Raw genomic sequence first — 19,871 nt, 5'->3', positions numbered from 1 at the left:
GCTAACGTGTAGGGATGATAACTCGAGTTAATCTTTTAAATACAAATTTGATTCATTTATATGGCCCACTGTGGCACCTGAAGAATGAAGGGTTAAATCATTTCAAATGAATCTACTATATAATCTTTATAGATAAGTTTATTGATAGTTTATTTTTAGTCCTTAAGTATTTTTTATTTTATGAATATAATAAATTATGGCCTTGTAATATAATGAATCTACACCCATCAAACATTAAAATTTATCAAATACATAACAAAGTAAGTATTATAAAATATATTCAACTAGAGTCAGACCAAGCTAAGTCAGCAGTGATTTTGATAGCCCAGCCTGTGAATGTGTTAAGTAAATGCCATAATTTCATAGAAGTTTGACATTTAAAATAACACTTGCACTGTCTGGGCTGTCAAATCGCTGCCAACTTACCTTGGTCTGACTCTCTAACATCGAGTCCCATCTTTTTCAGTTGAATATATGAGTAAATGTTAGTAAACCGCTTATTGTGTAAATAATACACTTATTTAACATTAAAAAAATTTACACAATTTTTATACTGAGTCTTATTAAAGATGAATCCTTTCAAACTCTTTTTATAAAGTTTTTATCGCAATTACTACACATCAGAGCTTTCATCACACTGTAAGATTATAGTGGGCTATGAAGTCGATATTAACATTAAAATGAAAGTCATACTCATCCTCGTACTCACTCAGTAATATTAACATATTTTGCACTGCAATGCTTTTGTGGAAACACATTTATTATTTGAAAAGCTTGTCTCATAGAAATTGTGGCAAATTGTAATTTTAATACGTTCATAATAATTTTTTATGAGAGCAATGCATCAATATATATCTATATAGTATGTTAACCTAGGTGATTAAGTCGAAATACAGCAAGAAATATCTTATACCTTAAAGCAAGCAATTCTTGTCTATATATATTATTAGCCAGGTCCACACAGAGCGAGCATACCCACAAGGCAATTTCCTCATGCACAAACCGGCCAGTGTAGACGTGCCTCAGGCGAGGAAAACGCATGCGGCCGGGGCACGTCTACACTGGCCGGTTTGTGCGTGAGGAAAGTGCCTCGCGCGTATGCTCGCTGTGTGGACCCAGTTATTTACATCTGAGATCTCGGAAGCGGCCCTAACAATTTAGATTAAATTTGCTATATGGGGGTTTTCAGGGGTGAACAATCGATCTAGTTAGGTCTTATCTCTGGGTAAACGCTTCCAAGCAAAGCTCGGTCTCTCAGACATTGAAATTATTATATCATAATAATTATGTTTGTTTATAATTTAAATATTTAATTACTTAGAAGTGCATGCTTAGGATGTTTATAAAGGCATTTCAGAGGGAAATTACGGAATAAGTATGATCTTAATTTTATTGCTAATATCAACTCCATAGCTCACTTTAATCTTTCCGTGCAATAAAAACTCAGATGCCTAGCAATCACATATAAATGTGATCATCTGTTGACATCTGTACTTAATTTAGATATTATTCATTTTACATAACAAAAGATTTTGGAATGGACTAAGATGCCAATAAGATCAAAATGCCCCAAATAAGTAATTTATAAACCTTACTTAGTGAAATGAAAGATTAAAAAAAAAAGGATAAGACAACAGCTTAATTTCCTTATCCAATAGAGTATTTGACTACTAATCAAATCATCTTTTTTCGAACTGTCAGTATGATTTGCTACTATGGAATTTATAGGAAACACTAGAAAATGCTATCACGGTCTAGTTACTTACTTTTTATAGTACTATATGAATTATAAAATAGAAATAGTACTTAAAACCAGATGTTTCTCTTTTAATGTTGTGGTGCTTTATTTTGTGCATGGTGTGAAATAAATATTTTAAATACAGTCAAATACCCTATTTTCTTAATAATCTGATAAATACAAAAGGATATAACTTGAATACACAAGCAAGAACTACCATTCAATGTAATTAAATAAACCACACAGTAAATTGGAATTTCAAATTTAAGAAAGAAAAATTGTACCATTTTGAATCTGAGAAGGTAATGTTTATATCAAGTAAAATAAAATAAGACTATTTTACTGATTGGGGTAAGATCCCAATTCACTAGATTTTGGTTAAATTACAGTTTTTATCAATAATATTGTACTTGTTTCACAAACTAAGCATTTAAATAATGAATATTTGTCATTACAGAAACAAGGCTTAACTTTACATTTTATTGAATACTGATTGCACTTCAATGGTGTCAAAAATGATATTTATGAAAAATATTTTTGTTATAATTTTGTATTAGAAATATAAACATAATAAAGGTTTGGTAAATTGCACTTCCTATAATGTTTACTAGCAACCAAATTTTGTTTTGGATGTAAATATAAATAAAAACTATGTTAGATAGTTTACTAAACAATAAAGTTGACAGCATGTTTAACTAAGGTTATGTGATAAAACATGAGTTAAAATCATTTTGCTTTACAGTAGTGTTTCTAAAAATATGGTCAATTTAGGCAGATACACAGTGCCTCATGAAAGTAGCTTATATACAATTATGTAGGTCAGCCAAAAATTTCAATGTTATGAAATAGAATAGTAAAAACTATGGTTTTCTCATATACATCAAGCTACAAGTAAATAAATTATGGTTAGTTTCTCATACAAAAACATATATTACTTTAAGTATCACATTGAAAAGTTTGAATCAGAAAAACATGTAACTTGAAAAATAAATAAAAACACAGAAGTGGTCGATTCAGTGGCCCTGAAGTTGTTATATATCATGAAAAACATTATTTAAATTCGTCATATATCATAAAATTTGCTACGAACTGCCCAGAATTTGATTAATTCCACTTTTCTCTACATTGTAAGGGTGCAAACATTTATGTTATTTAAGTCAGAAATATCACAAAAATGATAGTCGATTAAAATAAAATAGTATCCGGAATAATAAAGCAACGCAATTCCTCGCTTTATAAACTGTAGAACGATAAATACGACGCAACTTGCGCTGCGAGGCGCTAACAAGAGCGCAGACAAAATGTCAAAATTCACGGCAAGATTTTCATGACAGAAGTGTATTTCAACCCTTGGTAAACTGATTTAAAACATTAAAGTACTCACCTGCGGCGTCCGAGGGACCCTGAAAAGGGTCCCGGATCATTTTAGCCCGCTTGTTCGGCGGTTCATCCACATGATGATCGGCCATGGCTCTGTTTACTAAACGTAAGCCGTCGTCAATATTCGGCCCGCCGATTCAAAGAACACTTTTATGTCTTATATTTTCAAGAAATAACATTTTAAAGCGATTTGTCATCCATTATAATGTAATTCACCCACATCCCGATCGTTCGATGTCCTTCGCACCATTGAAGGCACATATTACAAATTCTCACTAAGTATTCGCCATTACAAAGCTCCGAATCGAAGAGCTACACAGACCCTCTCACCATCTTCCGTCGGAACTAGCACAATGAATGAAAACAATATCACCAGATTTTTGCCACTTTATAGAACTTATTTTAGCGATCCAACAACACGATTTCACTTAACACTTTAAAATGCACGGAATGGTATAGTTTATGATAAAATGATGTAAGAAAAAACAGAAAATTTACACGACAAATTCCGAAATTCTTCTCAGTCTCTCCAGCGCAAAATGGCGGCTGTTGATGAAAACTTTTTCTACGCTTGTCAGAAAATGTCGGCCTACAAAGCGAATACGCGCTATGATTGGCTAATGCGTACCACGTGACTGCCGGAAGTGAAGATTTGACGCAGGATCGGTCCGATTATTCTGACGTCACCGCGTCCAAATCCGAAGTTTCCCGAAGAAATACGAAGATATAAAACTTAAAAATTACATAAACATTAAAGAAAATGTGGACATTATTATAATTATTAACATAAAGTATATTATTTCAATTTAAAGTAATATGTGTAGGCTATGGTTTCTCTCTAAATATTGTAAAAGTTGTTATTTGACGAACAAGGTAAGGCCATTTAAAATTTCCCGCCACATTGGGAGTGGTCATCATCAATACGACGTGTCTACTTGTCTAGAGGTTACCACAGACATTTTTTTTTTTTAGGCACAGGAATCACAAATGGACTCAATCAAGTATGTAGTAAATATTAAATGGTACTAATGGTAGTAAAAATTGAGAGGATTCCTGATAATACGCGAAAATATCCAGTCAAATAAAATAAGGCTTCATATAGTCAGTATGAGGCTATACTATAATATGAATATTCGAATAAATATAGTTATACTTCGTATATGTATTTATTTAATTATTCACATTATACAGTGTGTTTGTGCACGTATAGTGGAGCCGTTAACCACGTAAAACATGATGAATTTTATCGACAAATCACCCCCCATACCTATGTTTTTTCTCAACTATTTTAAAAATGCACCCATTCAAAGTTTGATGATGCCAAACACGACTGCACTTCATTAATGTACAGTCAGCTTCAAATACTTTGTAGCAACCAAAGTAACCAAATAGTTCGATACACCATACATTTAGTATGGTGTACCGAACTATTTGGCCACTTTGACTGCTACAAAGTATTTGACGCTGACTGTACCATTATCTATCCATTTACCTATCGCACATTTAAAAAATAAGTGTTTGGCGCCATAAAACTTTTAAGGGCTGCATTTTTAAAATGGTTGCGAAAAAACACAGGTATGTGGGGTGATTTGTCGATAAAATTCATCGTACTATACGTGGTTAACGGCTCCACTATACGTGCACAAGCACATTGTACAGTGTGTCCTAGAAAAAACAGATCAAATTAAACAATTATAAGGAAAAGGTATAAGAAAAGGGAAGTCCGGGCGGAAACAATTTTTCGCCAATCTTATTAAATTGTCTGATCAAATCCCATTAGGTCGTGCGGACGCAAACACAAATTTGGTCTGTCGATTCCAATTTATTATATAGATTGTATGACTGATAAAATGGAAGTGCTAACGCATGAACACCAATTTGTGACGCTAGTATGCGCGTTTGGGGAAATTATTTTTAATTAAGAGCGCTTTAATATCACCATAAATCTAAAATTGATTTAATTAGCCCGTCTGGACTGGCCTTATTTCTTAATTATTATGAATTATGGATATACTTACTTTACTCTTTGATTATTAGCCAATTAAGTGCCAATTACATCCACACTTTATCAGGCCTGACATCAGGTCCGACGTCGGGCCCGAGCAAGAGTATTCTTTCGTTTCACCAAATATCAGCTCATTGGTAACAATATTTCAAATGTAAAAAAAAATAGTTCATATGCAAAAATATCAAATATTGAGCATTTTTGGCAAAGAGACAAAGTATTTTTTGCATTTCAAATATTGTTAACCACGTTCTGATATTCCGTGAAACAGAAAACAATTATCAGTCACGTCATTGGGACTAATTTCGGGCCCGAAATCGGGAAGGGTGGATGTAATTGGCACTTATGGCCCAATGTCGGGCCCGAGCAAGAGTATTTTTCCGATTCACCAAATATGAGCACATCATTTACAATATTTGACATGTAAAACATACTTTATCCCTAATTGCCAAAAATGTTCAATGTTCGATATTTTTGCATATGAACCATTTTTATACATTATTCCAGAGAAAAATGCCCGCCATTGACGAACTTCGATTTTCGCGGTTAGGCCTGAAAAAGTGTGGATGTAATTGGCACTTGATTCCACAACGACTAGGTAAAATAAAACCTTTTTGTTTTCGGAACTTTTATTACTTCTACCTTTCATTGTCTATGGTTGTTACCTTCTACACTACCGATACATCTCCATCCGTTCCTTGCGCGTGCGCGGGAAACAATATATGTAGGAAAAATTAATAGTTTTTTTAATAAATTATAAAACAATCAGAAACTTTACTAGTCGAATAGATATAAGGAATTTGGTATCCAAGGAAGTAATATAAAATGCTAAATTGTTTTTTACAGCTTTAATAACTTTACTAAATAAATATCCTAACTAAAGATACTTGCAAAACAAATCACAGCTACATTTCATGTAATGGCTTGACCCCAAGAATCTCCAAGCCAGTCTTAACAACTAATCGCGCAGAATGAAAAACGAGAAGCCTTTGCGCAGCCACGTCGGCATCAACATTCCTCACTTTCAGCTCGTTAAACATTCTATTTACATGTCGCGCCAAGCGAAACAGGTAGCTCACAATGACACACGCCTCATATTCCGTATACGACCTATTTAGAACAGTTTCGAATTTCGCCAGCTCTGCCACAACGTCACCTATTATTTGTTCGGATATGAGACGCGGCTCGCATGTCTCTGGTATCGCTATACCGCAGTTTTGTTCCAAGCTCCAAAGTCGACAGTGAAGGTACTGCAGTTTGATACCACTGTCTCCTTCACTCTGTAGCGCTCTGTCCCAATCGAAAGTGTAATCTCTCAGTCTCTTTTGTTTCAAATCATTGATAACTACTGCTGTAGTACCAAGAATGTCACATGTTTCGTCATTCAATGCTGCAGTCCTTGTGTCTGGAAAAGAAACTTGAATGTAGTAATTGAAAAAATAATAAGAAATTATTTAAATATAAATCTGTCTGAGCACAATCAATTACTTTTTGATTCCTTCTGTTGTTCATACATCTTGTTCTTAGCTTCATCTAGAATGCTACCTAAAAATACCACATTGCCTGATCTAGTGCTCATACCCTTTATTCTGCCGAACTTAACATGCTTGCAACCATTTACTAGGTCACTATTAATTTGTTTCACTATTTCAAATAGTGTAGTGAAATGATCTGTCTGTGCGTTGTCTACTATGTACAACATTTCATTGAATTTGTATTTGATGTATCGGTGTAGTAGCCCCGCAATATCTCTGGACATGTATAGAGTTGAATTGTCGCTTTTTAATACAGTTACATTCTTATTATTAACCATGGCAACCTTTTTGCCTTCATCATCAGTATGAAGAATGTTCAGTTTTTCCAAAGTTTCCATTATGCCTTTAATAGCCTTGGCATTATAGTCGGATTCCCAGAGATAGTCATCAAATTGTACACCCAATCTTTGATAAACTTTCTCTAATTCCTGAACTGTGACTTCCCTAATTTTCTTCCAATTTCCCAAGTCTTCATGTCCTTGTTCAATGTTAGTGAAATAACGTCTAGCCTCTTCCCGCACATTCTCATCTGTGGCAGCTAATTTATTAGCATACACATACGCTTCAAACAATTTCTCTATTGGTTTTTCTTTAATATCATCTAAGTTTAGTTTTCTTGCTTTGAGGCCATACTGCAGTAAACCAAATTGCGTGCCCCAGTCACCCAAGTAGTTTATTCTAGTGACATCATTATTGTAGTATTTATTGATGTTTGCAATAAAATTGCCAATAATAGTGGATCTTAGATGTCCAACATGGAATGGTTTTGCGATATTCGGAGAACTGAAATCTAAAACTACTTTCTTTGGTTTGTTATCATGTTGTATGTCTTTAGATATTATTCCTTCAATTATGGACTGAATAAAATCATCTCGGCTGACATACAGTTGGATATATTCAGATTTGTTGAATGTGTATTTATCATCAGTCAGTTCAGCAGCTGTTGCTTCTTGGATTGGCAGTTTTACAAGGAAATTGTTTTCGTTATGTCTGTATGTTACCTGCATATTTTTCACATTCCTTGACATTAAGTTCTTGTTGAGTCTGTCTGTGAACTAAAAACATTTTGTATAAAATTGATAGAATATATGGTATTTAGGCATTTTCTGACTGACTTAAGAAGCGTAATAATATAATGTGTAGTTCTCTGCGACAATTCTATAATAATAGCATAAACCAAAAAATCAGTATCATTTTACCTTCTCCAATAGAAGACATCTTAATTTTGTACTCATTTCAAAAGTTGACGATTTTATACACCTTAATGCTGAAATGATTAAATATTTTTTGAATTACTAAATAGTTTTTGAAAAAAAGGCATTAAAGTAATAACAAATGTTATTTTATAATAATTATATGTCTAAACCAGCAGTAAGGTTATCAATATCTGTTTTGCTATTGCATATTAATCATTAACACTGGTAGAGAAAGTTGACTTTAGTACAAATTCACTAGATAAAATGTAAAGATAACATTTCTATATTACTTAGTTTACCAAGCTGTCACTGTCACGCTGTCATCGTGGCTGATAGATCCGATGATTTGAGTCATGCTTAAAAACGCTACTTACTGTTCACGTCTTAGGTCTTTAAATTTTGTATCTACCCCACACGATAGGTTTTGAAAAAAAAACAAAATCAAATCTCATACAAATATTAGATGACGTCATTACTCCTTTTTTTTTTGGGATTTTTAGGAACTAGTAGAAATTAAATGTTTTGGTCTGAAGTACCTGTGTACCAAACATCCTCGATGTAGATATGTATACGGCAAAGTGGCTTTTTTTTCGTTGTAGCACATCCACTACAAGTGAGTGGTTATACTAGAAGTAAAATTAAAATAATGTTTTTATGAAATGTTGATCTCCTTAGAAGTATCAGGGGGCCTGCCGCGAAAATCGAAGTTCGTCAATTGCGGGTATTTTTCTCTGTCACTCTAATGACGTCTTAGAGAGAGTAAACGAGAAAGATCAGCGCAATTGGCGAATAACGGTTTTCGCGGTAGGCCTCCTGTCATCGTTGCTTAGCAGCGGACGGCTACAACACTGACCGTTTGACAGTTGTTTAGTTTATTAATAGTTTGGTCCAAACATTCGAAGTTTTTGTGATAAAAGTTATTATTTTATTCAAAGTATGAATTAAACTAAGCTAAAATAAATATTATCTAGAACGGGTAAAAAAATGACTGCTCCAAAGGTTAGTAGTATTTAAATATCTAATGCACAGTTTTAACGTTATAGTTAAATGTTCAAACTTATTATGATCAATAGTAATACCACTTAAAACATAATTAATTATGTATTAGATTTTCCATCCATAATGTGTGCAGAACATCTAGGAATTATAGTTTTACAATAATCGAATGATCAAGTACCAATTGTTTCCAGCTATTATATACGATAGAACAGCCCCATGGGCTGGGCGAGTTGTACTTCTCGTGGCAGAAAGGCGAAGGCCGGTCTCTGCTGGCGACTACGGGGACGGATGCTACGGTGGCCATACATGACCGCAGCGGGCAGCTGATGGAACGCATGAAGTTACAAGGGTATATTTCAACAAATTATAAATGTATTAATTTTGTTGTAAGTAATTTGAATTTTAGTAATATTGAATAATAATAGTTTTATAGGAAATAGGGGTAAAAACTAACATGGGGTATAACTTTAAGGAGAAGGAAGATTGAACTTGCTTCTGCTAAATATAAAATGTATGCAACATTTCTATTACTTTATTACGCTGCAGTGACACTTGTATCACAAATACCGGACCAGCGTTGGACCAAAAATGTTACGTCAATTACGTCATGGAAAGGGCCACTAGGAAAACGGGGTATAGGAAAACCTGTTACTAGATGGGAAGACGAAATAAAAAATATCGCTGGTCAAAACTGGATGCAAGTAGCTCAAGATAGAGATGAGTGGAAAACTCTGGAGGAGGCCTTCACCTGCGAAGACGGGGTTCTTGCTACATATTAAAATTAATTTAAAAATAATTTTAGAACTAACATTAAAAAAACTATAAGTGAACTTAAGACTAATTCTAAACAACAACCAATGTTAAAATTTCGCAATTAATTTTATTTATTTCTTTATTGCACTGCAGTATGGGGTCCATTTGACCCTGTACATTAATTGTTAATTGATAGCTGAAGCCAATTGATGCTTGAAAATATGCATGAAAGAAATAGAAAATCCAAAATGATGTACTAAAGCGCTTAATATACATCTAAAAGACAAATATTTTTATACACTGCAGGAGTTTTTTGATGATAGAATGTTAAATTAATACCTATGCTAAGAGTAGGTATACCTTAATAACTTAGCTTTTAAGTACTGTCTGTCAAATGATTGTGTGTAAATCTTTGTACTAGTTATTTAGTTATAAGATTGCAGCGCCCTTGCAGGGTACATGTTATGTAATTTTAAATACTTAATATGATTGCAATTAATGCTTTCTCTTGTCTTAAGATGAATGTTTCTAAGAGAGCCAATAATCTAGTTGTTGTTATATTTTGTAGAAATGTTCTATATAAATTTCAATGTCCATTTGGTATTCCTCAACAACTCTGACCAGAAAGAGGGGTGTTATATGTTTGTCTGCCTGTCTGTGGTATCATAGCTCTCCAATGGACGGATCGATTTCAATGTGTTTTTCCGTGAAAGCGAGTTTCCTTGCAGTGGTTCTTAGCTATGTTTGATAAAAATCGATCCAGCAGTTTGAAGAGTATTATTCCAAAATGATGTAAGGCATTTTTGGTATAAAATGATTTTTAAATATTTTTAAACAAACTTTATGGTTATTTACTGTAAACTATACCACATTAAACAAATACCTACATAATATGGGTAAAATGGACAGCCCCATGTGTAGAGCGTGCATGGAAGAAGAGAAAACAGCGGAAGATACTCTCCTAGATTGCAGGTAGAAGTTTACAAGAACAAATACCTAGGGACTCAGTGGACACTAAAGGAGGCAATTAGCAACCTGAAGTCACTGCTAGGTTTCGTGGAGGAGCTGGGGTGGCTAGAGTAGTGCTACCTCGCTTTCACACAAAATAGGCACTATGGTTGTCAATTTGTGGAAAATGCCCAGCATAACTAACTATGTAATCCTTTTATTTGTAACCTATATATAACTGTCATATTAAGTAAGTAAGTGAATATTCTTTATTGCACCAACAATTATACATTTTACATACATGTAAAAGTACAAATAAATTTTAAAGGAAAATAGAACCAGGTAACAACAGGCGGTCTTATAGCTAAAAAGCGATCTCTTTCAGACAACTTTTAGGAGCAACTGTAGAACTCATACAGCTAGTGCAAGGAGCTAAATATGGAGACTATTAAACACAAACACATAAGTCCTACATATACTACTTATATAAGTATTAAAACTATATCTAATACATTAATAAATATACAATATGATAGTGTTTTTCAAATATCCTTATTTTCAATACAAATGAATACAATCTCCATTTTTCTATTTAGTCTCTGTGCTGGTATGGAGTGGGACAATGATGGTGACTACCTAGCAGCAATAACTCCGAACAGCAACTCTGTGTTAATCTGGGAATGCCACTCCAACAAGCGGGTGAACGTGGAAACAGGGCTTCGGGAGGCACCTTCCTGCCTCGCCTGGGGTTACGGTGAACCAATGCTTGCTATAGGCACGCAGAAGGGAAATCTCGCTTTGTATAATCATCATACTACAAAGTAAGTTTCTTATCTGTTTTTTCTTCATTACCATATGTTTTTATTATTTTTATAGTTCTCAATATAACCCATTTTTGTAAGGGTCAAATGTCTAAATGCGACCAACTTACACCCATGCCATGCTGTAGGTACTTAATGAATGTATGAGAAAATTTAGTTAAAATGCAAGAGCTTTTTAATAATTTTTTGGAAAAATACAAAAAAAAAAAAAAATAGTTTTTGTCCCCATGATGCAATAGATCGCCTGCTCATTTTCATCCATTAAAAACGGTAATAACTTTGACGACCTGTCTGGCCTAGTGGGACCATGCCTATGAAGCCGCTGGTTCCGGGTTCGAATCCCAGTAAGGGCATTTATTTGTGTGATGAGCACAGATATTTGTTCCTGAGTCATGAATGTTTCCTATGTATTTAAGTATTTATAAATGTGTATATATCATTGTCTAAGTACCCGGAACACAAGCCTTATTGAGCTTACTATGGGACTTGGTCAATTTGTGTAATAATGTCCTATAATATTTATAAGGGAAAGTCGAAACAGCATTCTGAAGGTGATTGCGGACAGATTTAACTGCCCCATAATGTGGCATTGGATGGAGCAGGTCAGATCTACTTTGACCTATGTCAAGTAGGTCTGATTGGCATAGCATAACCTTTGTGAATAATATAGGTTTTAAGTTAATTTTACTAACCATATATGGACTTCTGGGTTTGAAATAAAGATATAATTATTTATTTATAAAAAAAAACATATTTTCCAGGCGCATACCAATCATAGGCAAGCACACAAAGAAAATTACGAGCGCAGCGTGGAACAAGGACAACATTCTCGTCCTAGCGTCGGAGGACAAGAGCCTGTCCATCAACAACGCGGACGGGGACACGCTGCGGGTCATCTCCCTGCGGGACACGCCCAACGACCTGCAGTGCTCCGAGATGAAGGCCGACGAGCGCGTGCCGGGCGAGAACACGGTAATTACATTCAAAGTTAGGCTGACAAGGAAAGGTACCCAACTGTCCGGTTCCGATTTGATTCATATTTATATATGTTATAGAGTAGTCTAAAATAACGGACACGTATTTTTTTTAGCTGCCCAAACTCAACCTATTGGAGAAATTGTCCTCCAAAGTACTAAAAAGTTACTAAATCTTCGAACTCCTATAGAAAGTGATGCTCCAGCAACTTGTTAGTTAATGGCTGGTTTAAGTATATGTTTGAAAGCAGCAAAAAATAATGGTGTTTTGTTATATCTGCTTAAACTCATTTTTTCCTAAAAATATCGACATTCGAAGTTTAATAATATCTTATCGTTAAAGTTACACATAAAGACGGGTGTTTTTTTATGAAAAACTTGAGTTTAAGCAGATATAACTTAAATTTATTAATAAAAAAAAATAAAAAAAATAAATAAATAACAAAACACGGGTACATTATTTTTTCCTGTTCTCAAACATATACTCAAACAAGCCATTAACTAGCAAGTTGCTCGAGCATAATTTTCTATAGGAGTCTTCTAGATTTAGTAACTTTTTAGTACTTCGGAGGACAATTTCTCCCAATAGGTTGAGTTTGGGCAGCTAAAAAAAAATACGTGTCCGTTATTTTAGACTACTCTATAACATATATAAATATGAATCAAATCGGAACCGGACAGTTGGGTACCTTTCCTTGTGAATACGGAGGTGTTGTCAGGGTCGCCATGTAAGGCCAGAAACATCGATATTATAGTGAGTAAAATGTTGATTTCTTCGTTGTAGCCACCTCATTACTCTGCTTAGTGTTACATAGCATGAAGACAGACGCAAATACTAAAGACTGTTTATGATACCCCGGAGACTAAATTTAATGACTTTGGTGGTTGTGGCGCTGTATAGTTCCATACATTATGCGGTAAAGCCCGTCTACTACGTATACCGTCCGGTATATTGTTAATGTTCCGTAAGATAACGAAATATCTTATAGTATAGCTAAGCACCACACACTACAACGATACGAAAATATATATTACAGTACATATGGTGCTACTTTATAGCATTAGTGCGAAAACTAGCATATTACGTTACTGTGTCGAACATTTAAATGGCCATATGTACTGTAAAACGTTGTACGATACATGTGCGAATAGGTAATTCGCAACTCGTGTCGATTTAAAACACTCCCTTCGGTCGTGTTTTAATTTATCGCCACTCGTTTCGAATTTCCTATTTTTCGCACTTGTATCGTAATGTACTATTTTAGCCGTCATAAACCTCGTCGCTGTCTGTCTAGCAGCTACATTGTGAGAGAGACGAAATATACCAAAATATATCGTAATATACCAAGCCATATAATAATGAGATATACTAATATACCAAAATATATTGCTATAGCTTCGTGTGTGGACTCTGTCAAATAGTACGTAAAATATATCGTTATAATCTTATTACGATATATTTCACGACCCAAGGCATCTGCCTTCATCATATCAGCCTTCTATCGCCCACTACTGAGCATAGGCTTCTCTTCTAGTACGCCACTTATCTGGCCTTGCTATAAGATATCTTTTGGTATACTGTGTCTACTATTTCATCTGCCAAACTAGGGGATACATTTTTTTCTTGCACCTTTGACTGTTTTTTTAAATTTCAGATCAGCCTGGTAGTAGGCAAGCGAACGTTGTACCTGTACAACCTGCTGAACCCGGATAACCCTATAGAACTAGCGTTCCAACAGCGATACGGCGCCATTGTCGCCTACCAGTGGTATGGGGACGGATATATTCTTATAGGTAATAACGAATTTTAATTAATCTATTTGATTCTACTCATCTCATCCAGATAATTTGAAACTTTTCTTGTAGAAGTAATTTCTTGCCGGTCCATATTGGGATACCCTCCTCCAATTGAGGGGGGATTTAAATCTTCTCGGGTCAGAGGTGTAGGGTTAGAGCCGGTGTAGCTTTATTTGACGTTCATAAGCGCATTGTAATATGCCTACTTGAATAATAAACTATCTTTATCTTCAATAGTCTATCATTCGGACTTAGTTGTTGATATTTGACCAAATAATTGATGGTTTGTTTGCTTGCTTGAGGCTCTGGTACGAGTAATACGTGGGTCACCAGGAAACATTTGAGATATTCCAAATTTATGAACAGAACGGAACTTAATACATTTTTTTATTAAATATCATTATAAAACATTGAACCATAGACAACGATTTATATAATAAGGTATTTGAAGACCCTCCTAAACTACCGGGAATGCTACAAATCATGGTTTAGGCGGATGTACCGATGTATAGAAGATAAAGGAGAAAGTTTTAGGAAACCGTAAAAAAAAAAATTTTAATAACTTCGTAACTTATTAGTATCCTAAAACTTTCGTAGTGACCTAAGCCGCCCACGATAAACCACGAATGGGATTAACCTATTTTTATAAAATTACCTATTTACTCAAGTTACTGTTGTGTAAATAAACTGCTATTATATTGCACACTACTATACGTGTATGTTTTTTATACTCTTCATTTTAATAGGCAGGTCCACACAGAGCGAGCATACGCGCGAGGAAATTTCCTCACGCACAAAACGGCCTTGCTTCTCGCGTATGATCGCTCTGTGTGGACCCGCCTAATCAGAAACGCCTTGGACTTACGTACATTTTGCTGGAAGTTGAGAGGTCAATAATTTGTCTAACTTCATTGTTTTATTGTATCTTTCTCCAGGATTCAGCGCAGGATTTGTCATAGCCATATCGACCCACATCAAAGAAGTTGGGGAGGAGTTGTTCCAAGTAAGGAACCACAAGGAGAGCCTTACGGATGTCGCCGTGTTCAACGGGCAGGCCGCTTCCTGTGGCGATAGCCAGTGGGTTCATAGTTATTTGTTTTACAAGGGGACAGAGCTGTTGGTGCGTTGGTGCTAAAGCGTAGCGAGTGGATCGAAAAATCTGGAATCTTGAACGTTGAGAGGGTTTCAAGGCACGAGGGTTAAAAGAAATTGCCACCGAGTGAAGCGCAAAATTTTTCACCACACCAACGCGCGAAAATACTAACCGTACATCAAAAAAAATCTAACCAAACCAAATTCAAAGAGACGTTATTAAATATGTATCATTCAAAATCATCATTTAAAAGTCAATTCTACCAGCCAACATAAGGAAATAACTCACAATTTGCATCAAATTACTTTGCCACACTTGTGGATTAAATGCAACTTTCTCATCAGTTTCTGAACAGTCAAGAGAGCCATTCTTTACAAGCTGATGTGATGAAAATGTTTTTATCTGCTTTAGCACTTCTTTTAATTGAATGACTGACTGGGCTGCTGTGCTAGGCTGGGCTGTTGAGTTACTTTCAAGAAATCACCCTATACCTTTCTATGCATCTCTTTAGATGCAAAATGAGTGTACTATCATTCACAGTCATATTTCGCGCCGCTCCACTGAATGCCCAAGACTCAACTTCCAGTTGGAATGTAATGTCCTTGAGATAAAGTAACCGAGACTTCATTTTACCTTGTATCAAACATTTATTCATCAAATAAAAACAGGAGCACTTTTACGTGTGAAATTTTTACAAGCAACAAATATGGTATCAATTAAATATTAGATACTTTCTTAGAGATGTATACTGTCTCTAAATGTACGAGTCACACCAAACGACGACCGGTTTGGCCTAGTGGGTAGTGACCCTGCCTACGAAGCTGATGGTCCCGGGTTCAAATCCTGGTAAGGGCATTTATTCGTTTGATGAGCATGGATATTAGTTCCTGAGTCATGGATGTTTTCTATGTATTTAAGTATTTATAAATATTTATATATTATATATATCGTTGTCTAAGTACCCTTAACACAAGCCTTATTGAGCTTACTGTGGGACTTAGCCAATTTGTGTAATAATGTCAAAAACAAAAATGATAAAAAGTAGAAACAACAAATACTAAAATTCTTTAGAGATGTAAAAGATTCTAAGTGTTAGAGATAAAATATAATTATAAAAAAGATCATAAAATTATGCTTAGTGATGTAAAGGATCTCCAAGGCTTGAATTCTTATACAAATAATAGGAGAATATTTTGACTTGACCACATGATGTCGTGATCACGAACTTTCTCATGTGAAATCTGTATTCAATCTTCTGTTACAGACAAATTTTTGTACCGAGTAGATACGTCTGCGAGCGATATTACCAAAATTAGAGCAATATAAAACATAAATACCTAAATCCTATTACTTACTTATTTATTATTTATACTTTTACCTTAGACCTCCATTATGTTACTAAGTTAATTAGTATTTTGAACTTCCACATTATCCTTATTAAGTATCATTTGTATTCGCTTTGTTCACATATGTGGTCGCAATAGTGCGTAATCTTAGTTTAGTATTATGTCACTACCTGTGAGTTCCTATAATTGGCTTTCTGTATCTACTATATTTTTCTATGTTAATGTCACAGCAGAGATTAAAAAAAAAAAAAAAAAAAAAAAAAAACTAGTGGCCCTGTGAGCCTGAGCTGTAAACTTCGCGATGAGTTTCACGAGCGACCCGCCCTGGTTTCGCACTTACACAAAACTTTAACAAATTAGACATCACCTTTCTCAAGTAACTGAACTCATTGATTGCTTTTTTTTGAAACTTTAAAAAAAAACAAAAACATGATATTGCTGTCCCGAGCACGCACATCCATCTCGCTCACTCTTACGCTCAATCAGAGTGAGAGAAGAACACGAACCTGTTAATTAAAAAAATCTGTTCCAGTCTGAAGCTGATATCAGTGTGGAACAACGGCGAAGTGTCGGGCTCCGTGCTGCCCCCCGGCGGCGCCGAGCGCTGCGCCTGGAGCGCCGACGGGCGCCTGCTGGCCGCCGCCGGCCGCGCCTACCTCTCCGTCTACGTGACAACCCTGCCGGCCTTGTACGCGGCCTACGGCACGAGGGTCGTCACCCTCACGAGCCTGTCGGAGGCTACGCTGTACCAATGTATCCCTGTCGGCGACGAGGAGGCTAAATGTGAGTATTATGAGTACGTGACAACCCTAGCGTGCTTGTACGCGGTCTATGGGACTAGGGTCATCACACTGACGAGCCTGTCTGAAGCTACGCTGTACCAATGTATCCCTGTCGGCGATGAGGCTAAATGTGAGTTTTACTTAGTGATATGTTATTTTAACACATTTACTGTCTGATTCCCGCTTGATATCGCCGGAGGCCTAGGGGTGACAGAGGCCGTGGGCCATACATTGTATGTAAAATTTGAGCTTCTACTTGCCTACGCCCATGAATTTGTGTCGAAAAATAATTACATACAGTTTACATCTTCTTCAATTATTTTAGTGCTAGTCATGCACGATGTAAGAAATATTTGTAATAAATATTTTTTGCATAATATAGTAAATTCCCTATTCGATTTCACCGTATTGTGATTGTGTGTTTTTTTGCCGCTGTACATTTTGTTTTGCGACTCTAAATGTTTTCTTTCAACGGTTTCCTCGCCCTAATTGTAGTACTCGTTGCAGCGGAGCCGACAGTGTTGGCGACGTACGCGCTACCCCTGGAGCCGCAGCTGCTGGCGCTGGGCGCCTCGCACGTGATCAGCGCGCGCGACGCGCACGCCTGGCTGTACCCGCTGGGCGGCGGCGTGCCCGCGCAGCGGCAGCTCCCCGCCGCCGTGGACGCGCTGCGCGCCGCCGGGGAGCACTGCGCCGCGCTGTGCGCCGGCCGCGCCGTGCTGCACAAGGTGAGTGGCACCAGGTCACAACACGCCCGGCTGTACCCGCTGGGCGGCGGCGTGCCCGCGCAGCGGCAGCTCCCCGCCGCCGTGGACGCGCTGCGCGCCGCCGGGGAGCACTGCGCCGCGCTGTGCGCCGGCCGCGCCGTGCTGCACAAGGTGAGTGGCACCAGGTCACAACACGCCCGGCTGTACCCGCTGGGCGGCGGCGTGCCCGCGCAGCGGCAGCTCCCCGCCGCCGTGGACGCGCTGCGCGCCGCCGGGGAGCACTGCGCCGCGCTGTGCGCCGGCCGCGCCGTGCTGCACAAGGTGAGTGGCACCAGGTCACAACACGCCCGGCTGTCCCCGCTGGGGCGGCGGCGGGCCCGCGCAGCGGCAGCTCCCCGCCGCCGTGGACGCGCTGCGCGCCGCCGGGGAGCACTGCGCCGCGCTGTGCGCCGGCCGCGCCGTGCTGCACAAGGTGAGTGGCACCAGGTCACAACACGCCCGGCTGTACCCGCTGGGCGGCGGCGTGCCCGCGCAGCGGCAGCTCCCCGCCGCCGTGGACGCGCTGCGCGCCGCCGGGGAGCACTGCGCCGCGCTGTGCGCCGGCCGCGCCGTGCTGCACAAGGTGAGTGGCACCAGGTCACAACACGCCCGGCTGTACCCGCTGGGCGGCGGCGTGCCCGCGCAGCGGCAGCTCCCCGCCGCCGTGGACGCGCTGCGCGCCGCCGGGGAGCACTGCGCCGCGCTGTGCGCCGGCCGCGCCGTGCTGCACAAGGTGAGTGGCACCAGGTCACAACACGCCCGGCTGTACCCGCTGGGCGGCGGCGTGCCCGCGCAGCGGCAGCTCCCCGCCGCCGTGGACGCGCTGCGCGCCGCCGGGGAGCACTGCGCCGCGCTGTGCGCCGGCCGCGCCGTGCTGCACAAGGTGAGTGGCACCAGGTCACAACACGCCCGGCTGTACCCGCTGGGCGGCGGCGTGCCCGCGCAGCGGCAGCTCCCCGCCGCCGTGGACGCGCTGCGCGCCGCCGGGGAGCACTGCGCCGCGCTGTGCGCCGGCCGCGCCGTGCTGCACAAGGTGAGTGGCACCAGGTCACAACACGCCCGGCTGTACCCGCTGGGCGGCGGCGTGCCCGCGCAGCGGCAGCTCCCCGCCGCCGTGGACGCGCTGCGCGCCGCCGGGGAGCACTGCGCCGCGCTGTGCGCCGGCCGCGCCGTGCTGCACAAGGTGAGTGGCACCAGGTCACAACACGCCCGGCTGTACCCGCTGGGCGGCGGCGTGCCCGCGCAGCGGCAGCTCCCCGCCGCCGTGGACGCGCTGCGCGCCGCCGGGGAGCACTGCGCCGCGCTGTGCGCCGGCCGCGCCGTGCTGCACAAGGTGAGTGGCACCAGGTCACAACACGCCCGGCTGTACCCGCTGGGCGGCGGCGTGCCCGCGCAGCGGCAGCTCCCCGCCGCCGTGGACGCGCTGCGCGCCGCCGGGGAGCACTGCGCCGCGCTGTGCGCCGGCCGCGCCGTGCTGCACAAGGTGAGTGGCACCAGGTCACAACACGCCCGGCTGTACCCGCTGGGCGGCGGCGTGCCCGCGCAGCGGCAGCTCCCCGCCGCCGTGGACGCGCTGCGCGCCGCCGGGGAGCACTGCGCCGCGCTGTGCGCCGGCCGCGCCGTGCTGCACAAGGTGAGTGGCACCAGGTCACAACACGCCCGGCTGTACCCGCTGGGCGGCGGCGTGCCCGCGCAGCGGCAGCTCCCCGCCGCCGTGGACGCGCTGCGCGCCGCCGGGGAGCACTGCGCCGCGCTGTG

At 39.8% G+C, this 19,871-nt stretch overlaps 3 protein-coding genes across 9 annotated transcripts in view; 1 reads left to right on the top strand and 2 right to left on the bottom strand.

Annotated features, from left to right (window-relative positions):
- The window catches only part of LOC133517284 (CREB-binding protein-like), a 41,671-nt gene extending 37,981 nt beyond the window's left edge, over nucleotides 1–3,690 (bottom strand). For 3 of the 4 annotated variants that reach the window (XM_061850518.1, XM_061850519.1, XM_061850520.1), the window contains exon 1: nucleotides 3,123–3,690. In XM_061850518.1, coding sequence (XP_061706502.1) covers nucleotides 3,123–3,207 — 85 coding nt within the window. In that variant the 5' untranslated portion in view covers nucleotides 3,208–3,690. The remainder of the gene's footprint in view (nucleotides 1–3,122) is intronic. The other variant, XM_061850521.1, reaches the window with a different exon arrangement.
- Nucleotides 3,691–5,956: 2,266 nt separating this feature from the next.
- LOC133517285 (probable arginine--tRNA ligase, mitochondrial) lies at nucleotides 5,957–8,149 on the bottom strand. Of its 4 annotated transcripts, none has more exons than XM_061850525.1 (4): nucleotides 8,025–8,149; nucleotides 7,858–7,925; nucleotides 6,612–7,713; nucleotides 5,957–6,528 (listed from the first exon to the last, which is right to left on the bottom strand). In XM_061850525.1, the coding sequence occupies exons 2-4, from the start codon at nucleotides 7,891–7,893 to the stop codon at nucleotides 6,029–6,031; spliced, it is 1,638 nt and encodes a 545-aa protein (XP_061706509.1). In that variant the 5' UTR covers nucleotides 7,894–7,925; nucleotides 8,025–8,149; the 3' UTR covers nucleotides 5,957–6,028. The 4 variants fall into 4 exon arrangements, with proteins under 4 accessions (XP_061706509.1, XP_061706511.1, XP_061706507.1 ...); XM_061850527.1 differs by having other exon boundaries at nucleotides 6,612–7,706; XM_061850523.1 differs by having other exon boundaries at nucleotides 7,858–8,095.
- Nucleotides 8,150–8,447: 298 nt separating this feature from the next.
- Nucleotides 8,448–19,871, top strand: part of LOC133517293 (WD repeat-containing protein 19) — a 35,461-nt gene continuing 24,037 nt past the window's right edge. Inside the window, 8 exon segments of the mRNA XM_061850534.1 lie at nucleotides 8,448–8,853; nucleotides 9,045–9,202; nucleotides 11,151–11,375; nucleotides 12,137–12,347; nucleotides 14,005–14,143; nucleotides 15,082–15,223; nucleotides 17,118–17,368; nucleotides 17,875–18,095. Of these exon segments, the coding sequence (XP_061706518.1) occupies nucleotides 8,839–8,853; nucleotides 9,045–9,202; nucleotides 11,151–11,375; nucleotides 12,137–12,347; nucleotides 14,005–14,143; nucleotides 15,082–15,223; nucleotides 17,118–17,368; nucleotides 17,875–18,095 (1,362 nt within the window). The 5' untranslated portion in view covers nucleotides 8,448–8,838.

This window comes from Cydia pomonella, chromosome 4 (assembly GCF_033807575.1).
Source record: "Cydia pomonella isolate Wapato2018A chromosome 4, ilCydPomo1, whole genome shotgun sequence".
In the NCBI taxonomy this organism is placed as follows: Eukaryota; Metazoa; Arthropoda; class Insecta; order Lepidoptera; family Tortricidae; genus Cydia; species Cydia pomonella.
The sequence above is the reverse complement of the archived record's forward strand: the minus strand, read 5'-3'. Positions and strand labels throughout refer to the sequence as shown.